Here is a 19,450-nt window from a genome sequence, read left to right on the forward strand (position 1 = left end):
AAGAGGCGCATCTACAAATCCGGAACAAACTTTTACCAATTCAACTCAATCGGATATCAGCGTAGAAAATAAATGTATCTTGAACAAAAATAGTACAAAGATCAATAACCACAACATCAAAGATGAAGAGAACGCAAACAATGACACAAGCGAGCAACAAAAGAACCCAGTGTCTATAGAATAGCGTTATTTAACGTTTGTCAGCGCACAAGCTGTGATAGGAAATTCAAGTGTGAAGGGATTCATGAAACCTATACACCAAACAGTCATACAAGTGACAAACTAAGCGATGAAATTACACAGTCTAACAGCCCATTCAAGCGTACGTATTGTGATGAGAGGTGTAGTTATGAAAGAATTAATAAAACTTCTAGCAGACAAGATAGTCCATCCACAAATGACAAACAGACCAGTTGATAGATCTGATAGAAACATTGGAAGCAAATACGAAATACGCAGACCTTGTGAACAATACACTACTGACGAAACATACGGGACAACTGAGAGTGAAAGCAAAGTAAGTGATGTAATATGCACACCATATGAAAGCGAAAGAACCAGGAATATACGGATGGAAATAAAGAGACCAAATTCGAAACATACAGTCCTTGTGAAGATCAATATGGAAGTAGAAAAGGAAAATATTCGAGATATGAAGAAGAAATATGTGGTAAACCTGTGAGGAAAAGTAAAACAAAGGATGGAACCTGTAGACCAGTTGGAAAATCCGAAACAAACTTTTACCAATTCAACTCAATCGGATATCAGCGTAGAAGATAAATGTATCTTGAAAAAAAATAGTACAAAGATCAATAACCACAACATCAAAGATGAAGAGAACGCAAACAATGACACAAGCGAGCAAAGTTGTAACGAAAATAGAGAAAGCTCGCGTGAAAGGTATCCCAGAGGAACAAGTCATTGTGAAACAACTAGACGTACCAGTGATAAAAGCAATACACTACTGACGAAACATACGGAACAACTGAGAGTGAAAGCAAAGTAAGTGATGTAATATGCACACCATATGAAAGCGAAAGAACCAGGAATGAAATGTGTATACAAAATGATGAAAATTATAGCCAAAGTTATGAAATTTATGGACAAAATGATAAAAGCTACCAGTGTGAAAATTGGTGCAAAACTAAAGAACCCTACTTCGACAGTAGCAGTTCTATAGGAAGCCTTACAAAAGGTACCCAAACCTGTCACCAAGAAAACCAAGAAACGAAATTTATGGACAAAATGATAAAAGCTACCAGTGTGAAAATTGGTGCCAAACTAAAGAACCCTACTTCGACAGTAGCAGTTCTATAGGAAGCCTTACAAAAGGTACCCAAACCTGTCACCAAGAAACGTCAACGGAAAACCTAGCTCTCTTTATCAATGGACAACCTGAACTGTACAAAGAGAACAACAAATCAGTCACCAATAATACCAAACCACTCACCAAAAGTAAGGAGAAACGTGAAACTCCTAAAACTTTTATGAAATCCAAGGAAAAACACAAAACTAAGATAAGAGAAAGTGAAACAACGCTCTCTCGTAAAAGCAAAAGAGAGCAAGAACCTCTCAAACAAACATCAAAAGCCTCACAGAAAACAAAACCGTCAAAGAAAGAGGCCGAAACCCTCGCCCAAAGCAAAGACAAACGTAAAACTAAGTCAGAAGGCAAATCTGGGTCACCCAAACGCAAAACATCGTCGCGAAAACAAGAATCTTTGGTATCAAAACACAATACTTCGCGGCCAAAAGAAGAAACTTTGTTAAATCGAACAAAATCATTACCAAAACTCGAAAAAACATTAACAAAATCCAAACCGACGTTGGCAAAATACAAATCTACATCCCCAAAACCTTCAAAGCTCCCTCGAAAAAATGAAAGAGGGAGCACATTTTCCGTTCCTTCTACCCACGACGGAGTCGGTGACAAATACGAGCAGTATCATCACAACGCTTACTTGAACTTCCGACGTTGGCAAAATACAAATCCACATCCCCAAAACGTTCAAAGCTCCCTCGAAAAAGCGAAAGAGGGAGCACATTTTCCGTTCCTTCTACGCACGACGGAGTCGGTGACAAATACGAGCAGTATCATCACAACGCTTACTTGAACTATTTCGTGCGTCTGTTTCGATTGGAACGGTTTGCCCAAACCGACGTTGGCAAAATACAAATCTACATCCCCAAAACCTTCAAAGCTCCCTCGAAAAAACGAAAGAGGGAGCACATTTTCCGTTCCTTCTACCCTCGACGGAGTCGGTGACAAATACGAGCAGTATCATCACAACGCTTACTTGAACTATTTCGTGCGTCTGTTTCGATTGGAACGGTTTGAGGGAAAGCGAGCAAGTGTGGTGGCGAAGTATGCGGGTAAACAATGGAGACAGAGAATGAGTGAGGCGGATAAGAGACCTTACTATGAGATGACCAAGTATGCGCCGGTGAAGAGAAAGAAGAGAAAATAAAAGAGAATAACCCATTATTATTGTTATTATTTTTGCTGAAATTTAACCGCTTCTAACTCCGGACCGGTACTGAGTAAATATGTCAAATAATAGTGAAAATACTGTCGTAGAGGGATGATATTTGGTAACGAATATCATATATATTTGGTAACAAATATCATCGCTACCAGTAGAGAGTCCACCTTCAAGATTCAATGATCCAGAGCTGAGTCGGAGGAAGCAACACAAACTTATCCGATAGAAGAGATCATTGGACCCAGAAGTGGACGTGACCGCCAAATAAACAAACAGTTTTTTTTTTTTTTTTTTTTTTTTTTTTTTTAAGCTTCTTCCATCAATAAATGCACTGATCCCATTGTCACACCCATTGCCACTGTTGTTGTTGGTATTACTAAACTGGTTGTTGTTGTTGTTGTTGTTGTTGTTGTTGTTGCCAATTCCACTGTCGACCACATTGTTGTTGCTGCCACCAATTCTGTTGCTGCTTCCACTGTCAAGTCTATTGGTTCCAATCCAGTTTTTGCTGTTATTGTTGCCTCTATCATTTCCACTTTCAATCCCATTTCTGGTGTTACTGGTGTTACTGTTGTCGCTATCAATGTTTTCATTTCTACTGTCAACCATATTTCTATTGTTGCTGCTACAGAGTCTATTATCTCCACTCTCAAACACGGATTATGGAGATGAGAGAAATCAATACCAAACATCACATAGAACTAATAATCCCAATGCTACCTATGGAAAAAGTGACGAAGAGTATGTCAAAACATGCAAAACAAATGATGACCCTTGTTTTTATTACTGGAGATCTCAATATTCTAGCAGTCCTCAAAATACCACAGATGAATCAGGATTATGGAGATGAGAGAAATCAATACCAAACATTACATAGAACTAATAATCCCAATGCTACCTATGGAAAAAGTGACGAAGAGTTTGACAAAACATGCAAAACAAATGATGACCCTTGTTTTTATTACTGGAGATCTCAATATTCTAGCAGTCCTCAAAATACCACAGATGAATCAAGTGAACGTGCAAGAAAAAATATCAACAAAACTGACGATGGAAAGGTTGACAGAACTTATGAATCAAATGAAGAACTGTGGTGTTATTACTGGAGACCCAAATACATAAGTAGTCCTAGTAGAAGCTCTACAGACGAAACAAGAGAACCGGTAAAAAAACGATTTAAAAGCTCACAAACAATTGTAAACCCTGATTCTGCTTTTAGAACTAATCATGAAAACAAAGACAAAACATATAAAACGGATGGTGGAACCTGTCCTTATTGGGAAAGATCTAAAAACATTTGTAGTCCTCAAACCTCTACAGTTGAATCAAGTACACCAGAAAGACAAATGTCAGAACTTATGAATCAAATGAAGAACTGTGGTGTTATTACTGGAGACCCAAATACACAAGTAGTCCTAGTAGAAGCTCTACAGACGAAACAAGAGAACCGGTAAGAAAACGATTTAAAAGCTCACAAACAATTGGAAACCCTGATTCTGCTTTTAGAACTAATCATGAAAACAAAGACAAAACATATAAAACGGATGCTGGAACCTGTCCTTATTGGGAAAGATCTAAAAACATTTGTAGTCCTCAAAGTGAGACGTCCACTGTTACAGTTCCCTCTATCGATTTTTTCTTCTTTTCTTTGAAAAGGTTTTTAGATGAAACTGTAAGGTCTAAGGTCTTGGTGAGTGTTTCACCACCATTGTAGCGCTGAAACAGCTACTACATTATACTCGTAATGTCTGGGTCGCAGCATGCCCATGATGGGCGAGAAGAGACACAATACTTCCCATTTAAGGTGCTGGGTCAACTCGAGAACACCAGAAACCAGCGTGGGAATGCGGCTTCGATTTTGAGTGCCCTTCCAGGACATGAAAACCTGGAAGGGGTGTATTATTTGTAATTTTCAATGTATTCTTAAATAAATACAGAGTATGACTAGATATTTTAGAAAGTAACCCGTTGAAATATTTGCAATCGAAAATTGAGTATGTACCTATAGTTTTTTTTGTCAATGGTGGGCATCGAACCCGGTACCTTCTTAAGCAGCGCGCAGACTGATCATACACTTCCAACACTTCCGACATTTCCGACAAATTTTGTATTTTGCTTCCTATGTTAAGTAATGGTAGTATGTCGGAAGTGTTGGAAATTGTCTGATACGGATAGGTGTGCGGACTACCATTACTTAACATAGGAAGCAAAATACAAAATTTGTCGGAAATGTCTGAAGGAAGCACTATGCAATATAGCTTCCCCTTTTAGAGATTCTCTACCATTGCACATGTGACATGTTTGGCAACAATGCCTATTTTTTTGCTGTCACATTGATCTGGACACACTATAATTCTTTATTTTTGGAAAATATAATGTCCTCTGTGTCCCCAACAAGTAGAAATGAATACAGGCCATCTCTTAGTGTGCTCAGAGCTTCTAAATATACAGGATATTTCCGAAAAATATTGGGATACAAGAAGAAAAATGACCCAATAGTCAATTTCTGCATTTGAAATCAACCGACCACCTCCAGATACAAAGTCCAACGCATTAACAACTGCACCACTGGAGGTTGGTTTTTGCCACACATATAGGTAGTTTACTTACATTAACAGCTGATATTGGTCTGTGGAGTTCGCCTCTGGTTTTCGTCTAGCACTGATCCCACTGTTGCTTCTTCCAACAATAAATGCACTAATCCCATTGTCACACCCATTGCCACTATTGTTGTTGGTATTACTAAACTGGTTGTTGTTGTTGTTGTTGTTGTTGTTGTTGTTGTTGTTGTTGTTGCTGCCAATTCCACTGTCGATCACATTTTTGTTGTTGCCACCAATTCTGTTGCTGCTTCCACTGTCAAGTCTGTTGGTTCCAATCCAGTTTTTGCTGTTAATGTTGCCTCTATCATTTCCACTTTCAATCCCATTTCTGGTGTTGCTGTTGTCGCTATCAATGTTTTCATTTCTACTGTCAACCATATTTCTACTGTTGCTGCTACCGAGTCTATTATCTCCACTCTCAAACACATTGTTATTTCCACTTCTTCTATTGATACTCCAATTGTCATTCTCTCCAATATTGCCAGTTTCACTTAGTAGAATAGAATAGAATAGAATATACCTTGTTTATCCTGCCCGAGTAGGACTGAAAAGTCTCTTTACCCCAGCAGTCTAAACAAGGTCTCGTATATTTGATGGGTCTGCCTACTGCCACGTAAAGCTGTGATACGTAAAGCTGTGATACGTAAAGCTGTGATACGTAAAGCTGTGATACGTAAAGCTGTGATACGTAAAGCTCTCAAACACATTGTTATTTCCACTTCTTCTATTGATACTCCAATTGTCATTCTCTCCAATATTGCCAGTTAGTTCATGACCGACTTCATCTTTATCTACTAGGTCTCTTAGATTTTCTTTGTCCATTCTGTCTCTTTGATTATCCATCAATTCTTTATCAACCAATTCTTCGTTATCACTATCATCCTAGCTTTGTAAATTTACATTTACATTTACAAAGCTGTGATACCAACAAAAGTTGTGAAAAAGCTCTGCTTTACCACAAAGAATTTGAGATCTGATTAATACCTCACCATCGCATCGTTTGGTCAACCATTAGGGTCAAGGGGGGTAATTACGAACAGGGAGTAATTACGAACAGCAGCAATATACTAGTTAGTGTGAACAGAGCTTTGATTTTTTTGTTCAAATCTTAATCTCCATGATTGTTTTGAGCTGTTAGAAGCGGGAGTTTTTGATTTCATTTGTGAATTACGTGAAAGTTTACTTTTCAAAGGCCAGCCTACTTAGCTTAGTTGGTAGTGCGTCTGCCTTATAAGCGCTAGGCCGCGGGTTCGATTCCCGCCCGGGGCGGATTTTATCCTTGTGAACAGATCTCTGATTTTTTTGTTCAAATCTTCATCTCCATGATTGTTCTGAGCTGTTAGAAGCGGGAGTTTTTGAAATTTTGATTTCATTTGTGAATTGTGAAGGAGTGAAAATCATCGTACGTGAAAGTTTACTTTTCAAAGTTTTGGAGCAAAATTCAAAGTCTTACCTCTCCAAGACATCTGGCCCAATATCCACACAAGTTGTGTTAAATGTTCGGACAGATAGCTTATATCGTGATGTATGAGAGTCTTTATTTTTGGAAAATATATGTCCTCTGTGTCCCCAACAAGTAGAAATGAATACAGGCCATCTCTTAGTGTACTCAGAGCTTCTAAATATACAGGATATTTCCGGAAAATATTGGGACGCAAGAAGAAAAATGACCCAATAGTCAGTTTCTGCATTTGAAACAAACCAACCAACCAACCACTTTTCTTTTTTTTTAGTTGGTTGGTTGGTTGGTTGGTTTGGTTGGTTGGTTACTGGTTATAATTAGTCTTTGCCCCATTATGCTAACAGTTTAATAGATTTATGATTCTTTTTCTCGGGTATCGAACCCGGGACCTTCTACTTACTGGACGTGGTGACTATTTTCTGCAGAATACACAGTATGAGGTGGCATAGTTTGTATTTCTTACTCGTGTTGAACTTTCGCCATCGATCGAATACGAGTAGCAAGTGAGACACGATGCCGAGCTTGAGGATTTTCTTGATAAATGAATCTGCAGAAGAGAAAAAAATAATCAGAGTGAACATAAATGGTCAAAATTAATCGGGGGCTCGGTTGGTTCAGAGGTAACGCGCTTGCTTGCCATGCAGAAGGTCCCGGGTTCGAATCCCACCATCGACAAAAATTTGTACTTGTTTTTCGATTGCAAATATAAAAATAATCAGAGTGAATATAGATGGTCAAAATTAATCACATAATGTTGATATACTTACTTGTTTTATACTTTCCTTATCCTATAAACTAAGGAAAGTAATGTATTCGGTCAAATTTTCGATGGTCACTTTTTAGTGCAACTGTGGATCTATCCAAGACGAGGCCCATCTTCTTAGTAAGTAAGTGCCAAAAGACGTTTTGAGGTCTCTAGAGCCTGAATTTAAAGTTTCAGCCATTGGTCCGTGTGTGTGTGTCTGTCTGTGTGTCTGTAAACAAAATATCTCGAGAACAGTAAGATCTAGAGACTTGAAATTCGGTGTGTAGTCCTCAAATATGACAAGGATGTAAATACTTTTGGTTTAGATCGGTGCCACGGTTGGCGCTACTTTGGCCGCTTTTTGGCGGATTTCGGAATCCGCCGAACAGGTTAAAAAAAGTCGTGTGATGTTCACACCAGATTTTTTTTTTACTTACTGTTTTTAGTCAGGTTGGAAATGATAGTGAGCATGAGTTTCAGCTTCACCGACACAGCAGATCCAAGACTAGTCAGTATTGTTTCTATCGTAATCGCAATTCCATCCCTGACTAAAATATTTCCTAGGAGAGCTGAAATAGAACAAAATACATATTATTATTAGGTGGTACTAGTTTTGACGTAACTTGTGAAACACCCGGTACAAGGTTATGGAGGGGCAGAAACAGCTATCTGTCCCATATAATCAAGTCTTAAAAACTTTAAAAATATTCTTTACAATAACTAATATAGATGTAGGTAGGTAGGTAGGCATTTTGTATTATTTTTCATTCCCCCCCCCTCTTTTTTTAAAAATATCAAATGTAATACCTATGTAAATTGTATGTAATGAGTTTTATCAATACAATAAATATTAATTGAATTGAATTGAATATTACTTACGGGATTTGGTGAGTGTTTTCAGACAGTAAAGGGTGGACACAAAGATGTGGTGCACTTGACGTAACTTGTGAAACACCCGGTACAAGGTTATATTACTTACGGGATTTGGTGAGTGTTTTCAGACAGTACAGGGTGGACACAAAGATGGGACTGTGGTGCACTTGACGGAGTTTGAGCAATTTGTGAAACACCCGGACGCCGGAATGAAACTTCCGCATCTTGACGAGAAACCGCGAGTCTGTGAATAAAACCGATCATGATGAAATAGAGAGAATAAATGAATCAGGGGAATGTTGACCAAAAGTATCCATTGGTTGAAGCTCGAGAGAAGTACTGTTAGGCTTAATTTGCGCTATTCTCTGTGAATATCAAGCGTGCCAGGAGGCGTGCAAACGTCAAGAGTTCAAAGCGCCGAACGGCCTATATTAACACAATAATTATGACAATGATTATTGAAAAAAAAGTTCAAGTTCCCCAGGACTTGAACTTTCGGCCAAATTAGCTTTATTTTTGAGGATATTATTATGTTCTTTATAAAACGGAGATCACTCTTGTTTGGTACAAAATGGAAAGCTCATTCCCCTAGATTAGTGCTTCTCAAAGTTGTTGCCACAGTAGCGCACTTCTCAAGACTCCAATCTTTCCAGGTCTTCTTTCATTTTGGCCTGAGGTCTGTTTTCTCTTATTGAAAAAATTCCAAACCTCAAGGCACACCTAAGGCGAGCTAGCGACTCACAGATTGAGAAGCACTGTCCTAAATGGAAGGTACCTTGCCAAACAAAAGCTCTTACCTCTCCAAGACATCTGGCCCAATATCCACACAAGTTGTGTTAAATGTTCGGACAGATAGCTTATATCGTGATGTATGAGAGTTCTAGCAAGAACAGATGTGGCATCTAGTTCAGTCATCAGCTTGAACCCTAGATTCTTATGTACAACTGAAAAGAAAAACAATAATAATAATGAAATAAATGCAAATTATTATTTAGAAAAGAATCTTAACAAATTAAAATTTAATAAAAAATAATAATAATAGAATCTTGAGTGGAAGGTAAACAAGGCGAGGTTAACGCCGGAGGCGTTCTCCCTACTTTATTTTCACATTCATAGAAGAACGGCATACACTGCCCCATCTAGGTATCTGGGAACAATCAATGTTCCAAGGGATAGGTGGGTTGGAAATTTTGAACAGCCGTAATTGACATTCAACTTGTAGTCAAGCCGTCTTGAGGGCCATGTTGTCTTCGACTTTATGGTATGCCCTCCGTTCTACTGCGATTTACTCAAAAGTCACACACTGCTGTTGACTTTACTCCAAACTCGATTTTGGTCTCTTGGGAAATTCTTGAAGAGGACTCTTCAACTAATTAGTCTTAATTAGGGTGGATTAGAAAAAAAATTAATTAGCCAAAACCCTTGTGTGCATAATTGCATATTCTGTACCAGAGTCGGACGAATAATTGAATATTTTGCTAATTAATTGCATATTTTGTACGAGAATAAGAAGTAACTATGAATAATCTTGATTTAATCGTTGTTATTTTTAGACAATTTTTGTTGTAGCATTAGACAATTTTATTTTCGTTAATATAATTTTATTTTAGTTAATTAGTTGAATTATCTGTTTCTTTATAATCTTCAATTTATTGCTGTTATTTCTGGACAATTTTTGTTTTAATAGGGTGAATGTACCAGTAGTCGACTTTACACCAGTAGTCGATCACTCGGTCATGTTTAGTTAATTTTAAGCTATTAATATTATAGATAATTTTACTTCCTGTAATTACGTTTCGAAATAAATTTGTCGTCCAAATTCCAAATTTCCAAGGGTCAAGGGTGAATTTATCGCTATATCGTAATTGAGGAGCAGGGTGCAAAAAGGGAAATATGGATTTTTTGCCCTTTTTGCGTAAAACGGTTTTTTGAATAGAACGTGGTGCACTCTATCTTCCAGCGTTAACATAAATACCTACAGACTTTAATTACGCAAACTAGCCATATTTTTGACGGAAATCAATTTTTTAGGTTGGTTTTGACCTATTAATTTTGATTTATCTACGTCTTTTTGATAGTACCTACGGCACAGATTCTAACCGATCAAAACCAAATCATGATTATAATTATTCGAATTATTTGTGGTGAAGCCATAGCCTCTTCACAACTTGTATATCACAGTATTACAAGTTACAAGTCTTGCATTTACTCAATCATCGTACATATTTATCATCGCTCGTTTCTTTGACTTGTAATGCCGCCACTGGTCACTACTCGATTATAGTAGCGGCTTAGTGCACCCCGAACTCCAAGAGCCGAAAAAACTTCGATCCTACCGGGGATTGAACCCAGGACCTCCAGCGAAGGTCGCTGTTACTGTCAGAGATGCTTACCATTCTTGCTACTGAGGGACTCAGACAGAAGACCTATCACATTGGCCATCGATCTCAAATTGGGTGCGATCTGAAATCAAAATTCAAATCATGAAATTTAATTTATTGTCAGACATGGCCTTGCTGATTAGCGTGTAAATAAATAAATAAATTATTGTGATTGGAAACAATCAATAAAGTTTATTGACGGACAAGGAGCAGTTGAAATATCAAAAATGCAAAGAAGACTACCAATAGATTTTTCAAGAGGTTTGATAGAGGTGTGTCCACACATAGCCGAGCGGCCGGCGCGCGGCGGCCTTCCATCCACATTGATCCGTGTATTCACATCGATCGACGGCCATCGACTATGTGTGGACGCACCTTAAATGTTAAGGTCTTATCAGGCAGACACGCTTCCAAGCTAGCTAGGCTGGTTTTTCTTTTCTTTATAAAATTTGTTGTTAAATATTGTTGTTATTGTTGCTTTTTTCTATTCTCCTAATTGTTTGTAAATTGATATTTTAGGCTGACCTGCCTGTCAACGATGAATTAGCACGGTGGAGTGCATAGATCAGGCTGCTTGGGGAAAAGTGAAACAAGTTAGAAAAAGTGTAAAAGGCGGAGTTGAGCCCTTATAGCAGTGCTTCTCAAACTGTGTGCCGCGGCGCGGCGATTTAAAAGAGGAGTGTGCCATGGTGGCGACAACTTTGAGAAGCACTGCCTACCTTTACCTTTACACACACACATTAAAGTGAGAAAATTGATTTTAAATATGAGTTCGGAATTTATCGATCTAAATTTTCAATTCAGGAAGTTAAGGTCGTGGTTATGGACCGGGTTGGGTTAGGTTCGGACTGGTTTTGGGTTACTTAAGCTAACTTTGCTTATAAGTTAACACTCCTATGCCAAACTGTAGAAACAATATCCTGTCCTAACCAGTCCGAACCTAACCCAACCCGGTACATACCCATGAACTAAATGCTACCTATACTCCCTTGAAGAAAAAAAAAAAAAAAAACTGTGATAATAAAAGGAATTTTAATTGTGTTAAGCATAAATGCTTGTCACAAATGTCGTTCCCCACTTAATATACTACGCTAAATTTTATGACATGACTTGGACTCGAACCACCAACCTCCAGATACAAAGTCCACCGTGCTAACCACTGCACCACTGAGGTTGGTAAACTGTGATAATACCTATTCTTGTTGTAATTTGTTAGGTATAGGTACCTATATGTTGTTCTGACGTCATTCCCCATGTGAGTTAGGGAGGAGGCGGGGACTTATGTCATTTCTATTAGCACTTTGATGATTGCTCAGATTACCCGAGCAGAAAGGAGAACATGGGAAAATGATCTTGAGTTACACAAAAACAACATGAATATAACATATGAAACACAAAAAACACATGACAGAACTACAACATATAATATGACAGAATTCATCCACTTCAATGTTCATTAAAAAAAAAAAACAGGGTTGCTCACTCATACCTACCTACCTTTACTCTTTTTACCTGCCTCGGTGGTGTAGTGGTCAAGGCGCTCGCCTGGTAAACAGGAGGGCGTGGGTTCAATCCCAGCCGAGGTATGGAATTTTATCCTCAATGGTGTAGTGGTCAAGGCGCTCGCCTGGTAAACAGGAGGGCGTGGGTTCAATCCCAGCCGAGGTATGGAATACCTACCTCGGTGGTGTAGTGGTCAAGGCGCTACCTACCTCGGTGGTGTAGTGGTCAAGGCGCTACCTACCTCGGTGGTGTAGTGGTCAAGGCGCTACCTACCTCGGTGGTGTAGTGGTCAAGGCGCTACCTACCTCGGTGGTGTAGTGGTCAAGGCGCTACCTACCTCGGTGGTGTAGTGGTCAAGGCGCTACCTACCTCGGTGGTGTAGTGGTCAAGGCGCTACCTACCTCGGTGGTGTAGTGGTCAAGGCGCTACCTACCTCGGTGGTGTAGTGGTCAAGGCGCTACCTACCTCGGTGGTGTAGTGGTCAAGGCGCTACCTACCTCGGTGGTGTAGTGGTCAAGGCGCTCGCCTGGTAAACAGGAGGGCGTGGGTTCAATCCCAGCCGAGGTATGGAATACCTACCTCGGTGGTGTAGTGGTCAAGGCGCTACCTACCTCGGTGGTGTAGTGGTCAAGGCGCTACCTACCTCGGTGGTGTAGTGGTCAAGGCGCTACCTACCTCGGTGGTGTAGTGGTCAAGGCGCTACCTACCTCGGTGGTGTAGTGGTCAAGGCCCCCCCTCCCCCCTTCTCTCCCCCCCCCCTCTCCCTCTCTAAAAAAAAAAAAAAAAATGTTTGGGGATGTTTCGGGATGAAAAAAAAAATGTTTCTCTTTCTCTCGGGATGTTTCGAACATAGACTCGTGAGGGGCAGGGTAATTTCTGACATATTTCTGGGTCACCCTGTAGGCGTGTTACCTCAGTGTTCCAATGGTGCCGAAAATCTTGATACCGTTCCAAGCACATTGTACATACTGTATCGCTATTGATGTTACGAGAATGAACTGCAGCGAAGAGACAAGTGACGCACTTCAAAAAATTATCCGAATGAATCTAAATCGATTTGCTCAGTGTTTTAATACTGCCAATCGATAGATTTGATCTAGATACCGTTCTAAGCACGTTGTCTATTGATTTTACGAATAGAAACTGCAGTTACGAGATAAGTGACGCGCTCAGAAAATGATCGCGCAAACGATAAGACCCCTAGCAGTAAAGCTTGAAACGATTGACTTGACTATTTTCTGTTAAAAACTGATCGATCATATATGCGAGGTATAGTTCACAGAGTGTAAAAGGAAAGAAAGAGAGAGATAGGTAAGGGAGAGAGAAGAAGAGAAAGAGAGAGAGAGAGAGAGAGGAAGAGAGAGGGAAAGAGCCTCTTAAACTCTTAATATTTTGGCCCCATGTCAACCCCGTGAATATTTTTATATCTTTCATTTTCTTTTCATATCATCTGTTGAGCCTTTGACTACCAGTTGACAAATGGAAGTTATGTATTTTGGTAACTTTTTGAGAGAAAGAAAGCAAGAGAGAGAGAGAGAGAGAAGAGAGCAAGCGAGAAAGACTGAAAGAGAGGAAGTCTCAGGAATTAATTTCAATACTACACAGTACACATAGAGAGAGAGAGAGAGAGAGAGAGAGAGAGAGAGAGAGAGAGAGAGAGAGAGAGAGAGGAGAAGGTGGAAATTAGACAGCGAGTTAAAAGATTGGAAAGAAGAACGAGAGAGAGAGAAGAGAGAGAGAGAAAGCGTGGGAGGGAGGGAAGTGTAGAGAAGGGGGGAGGTAGAAATGTTAAGAAAGGGGAGGCAGGAGGAGGAGAAATAGTGGGAGGGAGAAAAGTAATTATGAATGTGACTGACACGAGGAGGTGCCTTTTGGAAAGAAAGAGGAGGAGCAGAAGGAGGAATAGGAAGACTTGGAGGAGGAGGAAGAGGCGGAAAAGCAGAAGAGATGTGGGTAATTAGAACAAGTTGGGCCCGTCCCTCCGGGAATTTTTTAGCCCGTAGTTTATTCGATCGTGATTAAAGAAAATCTTCAAACTGACAAATTAAAATTAAACTTGAGCAAACAAAGTAGATTAGGAGCGCTGTAGCGCTCCGCCCCGCCAAGTCAAGAAAGTTTGACCGTTATATTTTACATTTACAATAATTCCATTTGTTGGCAGCTTAATTAAGTACTTATTCAATTGAACAAGCAAGAGTTTTAAAAGTTGTCTGCTTATTTGTACTCGTATGGCATTTAGTTTGTCTTCAAACGTTACAACAAAGTCTGCTAGTTTGTCTATACCAACCTCAGTGGTGTAGTGGTTAGCGCGGTGGACTTCGGATCTGGAGGTTGGTGGTTCGAGTCCAAGTCAAGTCATAAAATTTAGCGGAGTGCATGAAGCAGGGAACGACATTTGTGACAAGCATTTCTGCTTTCTAAGTTTTGACACATCCACCAAAAACACATTTAGCGGAGAATTCAGCTCATACACTAACACGGAGTTTTTCATAAAATTGAAGTTTGTTTGTTTCTTTTTTCCCTCGTTTTGTTTGTTCGTTTGTTTCTTTGTTTGGTCGTTTGTTCGGTAGTTTCTTCGTACGGTCGTTTGTTTGTTCGCTCGTTTGTTTGTTCGTTCGTTTGTTTCTTTGTTCGTTTATTAATTTCACTGTTTCGTTGTTTCTTTGTTAGTTTATTTGTTTCACTGTTTGGTCGTTTGTCGTTTCTTTGTTCGTTTGTTAGCTTCTTTGTCTGTTCTTTGTTAGTTTATTTGTTTCACTGTTTGGTCGTTTGTCGTTTCTTTGTTCGTTTGTTAGCTTCTTTGTCTGTTCGTTTCATTGTGTTGTTCGTTTGTTAGTTTGCTTGTTCGTTCGTTTGATTCTTTTGTCTATTTTTTGTTTGTTCTTTAATTGATTTTCGACTTACCTCTATTAGTTTCAGGAAGAGGGGATAGAATTCTCGTTTCCCCCTCCTGATCTTATCGAGAACTTTGTCTTTAGAGGTCTTATCTGTAACACAAGAATAGAAGAGAGCATAGCATTAGCATAGAATAGAGCATAGCATAGAATAAAATAGAACAATTACATACATACATACATATCCTACATCGTTCCAGCTATGTACTGGGTCGATTAATGAAGCCTCGCCACCACCTCCTATCATTATATCGTTCTAACCACTGCACCACTGAGGTTGGTAAACTGTGATAATACCTATTCTTGTTGTAATTTGTTAGGTATAGGTACCTATATGTTGTTCTGACGTCATTCCCCATGTGAGTTAGGGAGGAGGCGGGGACTTATGTCATTTCTATTAGCACTTTGATGATTGCTCAGATTACCCGAGCAGAAAGGAGAACATGGGAAAATGATCTTGAGTTACACAAAAACAACATGAATATAACATATGAAACACAAAAAACACATGACAGAACTACAACATATAATATGACAGAATTCATCCACTTCAATGTTCATTAAGAAAAAAAAAAAAAAAAAAAAGGGTGTCCAGAAAGGAGAACATGGGAAAATGATCTTGAGTGACACAAAAACAACATAAATATAACATATGAAATAAAAACAACACATGACAGAACTACAACATATAATATGACAGAATTCATCCACTTCAATGTTCATTAAAAAAAAAAAAAAAAAAAAAAGGGTTGCTCCCACACATTATTATTATGGCCTTTCAATTCAATTTATTTTTATTGTACATAAATAATATAACATTAAAATACAACATTTCAATGAATACAATTGTACAACGTCAGTTAGAAAAGAAAAGAAAAAGAAGGAGAAAAAAAAATAATATCTAAAATAACCTAACCTTAGTGGTGTTAAAAAGATAATAATACCTAGGTAGGTACTTTATTTCCACATTCATGGAAGAACGGCATACACTGCCCCATCTATCCGGGAACAATCAATGTTCCAAGGGATAGGTGGGTTGGAAATTTTGAACAGGCGTAATTGACTTTCAACTTGTAGTCAAGCCGTCTTGAGGGCCATGTTGTCTTCGACTTTATGGTATACCCTCCGTTCTACTACGATTTACTCAAAAGTCACACACTGCTGTTGACTTTACTCCAAAGTCGATTTTCGTCTCTTGGGAAATTCTTGAAGAGGACTCTTCAACTAATTACCTGGTCTTAATTAGGGTGGATTAGATTATAAAATTAATTAGCCAAAACCCTTGTGTGCATAATTGCATATTTTGTACCAGAGTCGGACGAATAATTGAATATTTTGCTAATTAATTGCATATTTTGTACGAGAATAAGAAGTAACTATGTGTAATCTTGATTTAATCGTTGTTATTTTTAGACAATTTTTGTTGTAGCATTAGACAATTTTATTTGAGTTAATGTAATTTTATTTTAGTTGAATTATCTGTTTCTTTATAATCTTCAATTTATTGCTGTTATTTCTGGACAATTTTTGTTTTAATGTTAGATAATTTTACTTCCTGTAATTATACGTTTCGAAATAAATTTGTCGTCCAAATTCCAAATTTCCAAGGGTCAAGGGTGAATTTATCGCTAGGTATAGGTATCGAAATTATAATATTGTTCACAAGATAGGTAGGTACATATTACTCTACCTCGGTTGACAGGAAACGAATGAATAGGTATGAATGAATGTACGAGACTATACTCCTCGTACAATCTTATGTTAAAATGACAGTACAATCTTATGTTTAAAATGACAGTACAATCTTATGTTAAAATAACAGTACAATCTTATGTTAAAATGACAGTACAATCTTATATTAAAATGACAGTACAATCTTATGTTAAAATGACAGTACAATCTTATGTTGAAATGACAGTACAATCTTATGTTAAAATGACAGTAGGTACAATCTTATGTTAAAATGACAGTACAATCTTATGTTAAAATGACAGTACAATCTTATGTTAAAATGACAGTATAATCTTATGTTAAAATGACAGTACAATCTTATGTTGAAATGACAGTACAATCTTATGTTTAAAATGACAGTACAATCTTATGTTAAAATAACAGTACAATCTTATGTTAAAATGACAGTACAATTTTCACTGTTTGTTTGTTTCTTTGTTAGTTTATTAGTCTCACTGTTTGGTCGTTTCTTTGTTCGTTTGTTTGTCAGTTTCTTCGTACGGTCGTTTGTTTGTTTGTTCGTTTCTTTGTTCGTTTGTTAATTTCACTGTTTGTTTGTTAGTTTATTTGTTTCACTGTTTGGTCGTTTCTTTGTTCGTTTGTCAGCTTCTTTGTCTGTTCGTTTCATTGTGTTGTTCGTTTTTTACTTTCTATTTGTTTGTTAGTTTGCTTGTTCGTTCGTTTGTTTCTTTTAATAATAATAATAAAAATGACAGTCTCTTTCTCTTCTTCTCATTTCTTTTCTTTCTCTTTTTCTTCTTCTTTCTCCTTCTCCTTTGTGTTCTTTCTCATTTCCCCTCACTCTTCCTCCAAGGGTTAAAAAACGTTGAAATTACAGATTTGGGGCGGGGGCAAACACGTAAAGGGGTTAAAAAAAATCAACTTTCAAGTGTTGTTCAACTCACTTTGCAGTTTTTCCTTTCATGTTTTGCCTGATTTATTTTTCCCCACGAAACTTTAACGTACACGAATTGTTTCCGTCATGCAATAAATAACGCGTTACCCACCTACTTTTTACTTTCCTTATCCTATAGGAAGGAAAGTAATGTAATCTGATTTATTTTTCCCCACGAAACTTTAACGTACCTACACGAATTGTTTCCGTCATGCAATAAATAACGCGTTACCCACCTACTTTTTACTTTCCTTATCCTATAGGAAGGAAAGTAATGTGATCGGGTCAAATTTTCGATGGTCAGTTTTTAGTGCCAAAACACGTTTTGAGGTCCCTAGAGCCTAAATCCAAAGTTTCCGCCATTGGTCCGTGTGTGTGTCTGTCTGTAAACAAATTATCTCGAGAACGGTAAGAGCTAGAGACTTGAAATTTGGTAGGTACCTATGCAGCTGTAAAATGTGACAAGGATGCGACACGAAACTTTTGGTTAAGATCGGTGCAACGGTTGGTGGCATTTTACCGCTTTTTGGCGGTTTTCAGCTAAATACAAAGTTTCAGCCATTGGTCCGTGTGTGTGTGTCTGTCTGTAAACAAATTATCTCGAGAACGGTACTAGAGACTTGAAATTTGGTATGCAGCTGTAAAATGTGACAAGGATGCGACACGAAACGTTTGGCGGCATTTAACCGCTTTTTGGCGGTTTTCAGCTATACCGACTATCTACATAGACACACACAGCTATACCGACTACGGTTAGAGATATTGTAAAAGTTAGGGTAAAAGAACACTCAAATAAGCATCATTCAGTAGGATAAGGAAAGTCGTGTGATGTTTACAGTTTGGCGGCATTTTACAGCTTTTTGGCGGTTTTCAGCTATACCGACTATACGGTTAGAGATATTGTAAAAGTTAGGTTAGGAGAACACCCAAATAAGCATCATTCAGTAGGATAAGGAAAGTCGTGTGATGTTTACACCAGATTTTTTTCTGCAGTAGATACCCAATATGTAGGTACCTACAAATCACACAATGATAGGTGTACGTATGTATCTACCTATAGATGAAATTAGTTCAGAAGTTCGTTTACACGTAGGTAGGTGTACCTACAATAAGTTCATGGGCTTTAGAAAGCCTTGCGCTAAAAACAGCGTTGAGCGGAGAGTATGTTCGAGCAGAGGTTCCCAATCTGTGGTGCGCGTACCCCTAGTCATCACTAGTGGTACGTGGAAGCATTTCTGGTGGTACGCGAAGAGATTTGTGAAAACCCCATTTTGATGGTTTGTCTCGAAATACGAAAAACAAAAATCTGGTAACTTTAATTTCGAGAGAAAAAAATCTACAGTCAACGCACCAAAAAGTTGTGACATCGTACTGCAATTAACAAAAAATTTCGCCTGCGGCGCTACACTATCTTTATTTAAACCCCGAACCCCACAAAATTGACGTTTGGTGGTACGCAAAAAGAACCTTGAGGTGTCGGGTTGGTACGCAGTACTCAAAAGTTTGGGAACCCCTGACCTAGATGAAATTATGAAGTTCGATTACAGGTAAAATAAATTCTTCAGCGACTTATGTTTTCAGAAGAAGTGTAAGAAGAAGAGGGAGGAGGAGGAGGAGGAGGAGGAGGAGGAGAAGAAGAGGAAGAAGAAGAAGGAGGAGAAGAAGAAGAGGAGGAGAAGAAGAAGAAGAAGAGGAGGAGGAAGAAGAAGGGGGAGGAGGAGAAGAAGAAGAGGAAGAAGAAGGAGGAGAAGAAGGAGGAGGAAAAGAAGAAGAAGGAAAAGAAGGAGAAGAAGAAGAAGGAAAAGAAGAAGGAGAAGGAGAAGAAGAAGAAGAAGAAGGAGAAGAAGAAGAAGAAGGGAAAGAGCAGAGGAAGAAGAAAG

At 38.5% G+C, this 19,450-nt stretch overlaps 2 protein-coding genes across 2 annotated transcripts; one reads left to right on the forward strand and one right to left on the reverse strand.

The window, feature by feature from the left end:
- Positions 1–416: 416 nt before the first annotated feature.
- Positions 417–2,114, forward strand: LOC108252070. The gene is made up of 3 exons (XM_017442979.2): positions 417–561; positions 1,047–1,212; positions 1,350–2,114. Exons 2-3 carry the CDS (start codon positions 1,054–1,056, stop codon positions 2,112–2,114), a joined length of 924 nt encoding a protein of 307 aa, XP_017298468.1. The 5' UTR covers positions 417–561; positions 1,047–1,053.
- A 2,975-nt stretch (positions 2,115–5,089) lies between these two features.
- Positions 5,090–15,037, reverse strand: LOC103506733 (hybrid signal transduction histidine kinase M-like; the record flags this gene model as incomplete). The annotated part of the gene is made up of 9 exons (XM_026821703.1): positions 5,090–5,571; positions 5,851–5,968; positions 6,355–6,422; positions 6,949–7,095; positions 7,731–7,862; positions 8,273–8,410; positions 8,964–9,110; positions 10,560–10,629; positions 14,955–15,037. Coding segments are annotated over 9 exons (1,385 nt in total), but the record flags the coding sequence as incomplete, so codon positions are not given.
- Positions 15,038–19,450: the final 4,413 nt, after the last annotated feature.

This window comes from Diaphorina citri, unplaced genomic scaffold (genome assembly GCF_000475195.1).
Source record: "Diaphorina citri unplaced genomic scaffold, Diaci psyllid genome assembly version 1.1 scaffold257, whole genome shotgun sequence".
Classification (NCBI taxonomy): domain Eukaryota; kingdom Metazoa; phylum Arthropoda; class Insecta; order Hemiptera; family Psyllidae; genus Diaphorina; species Diaphorina citri.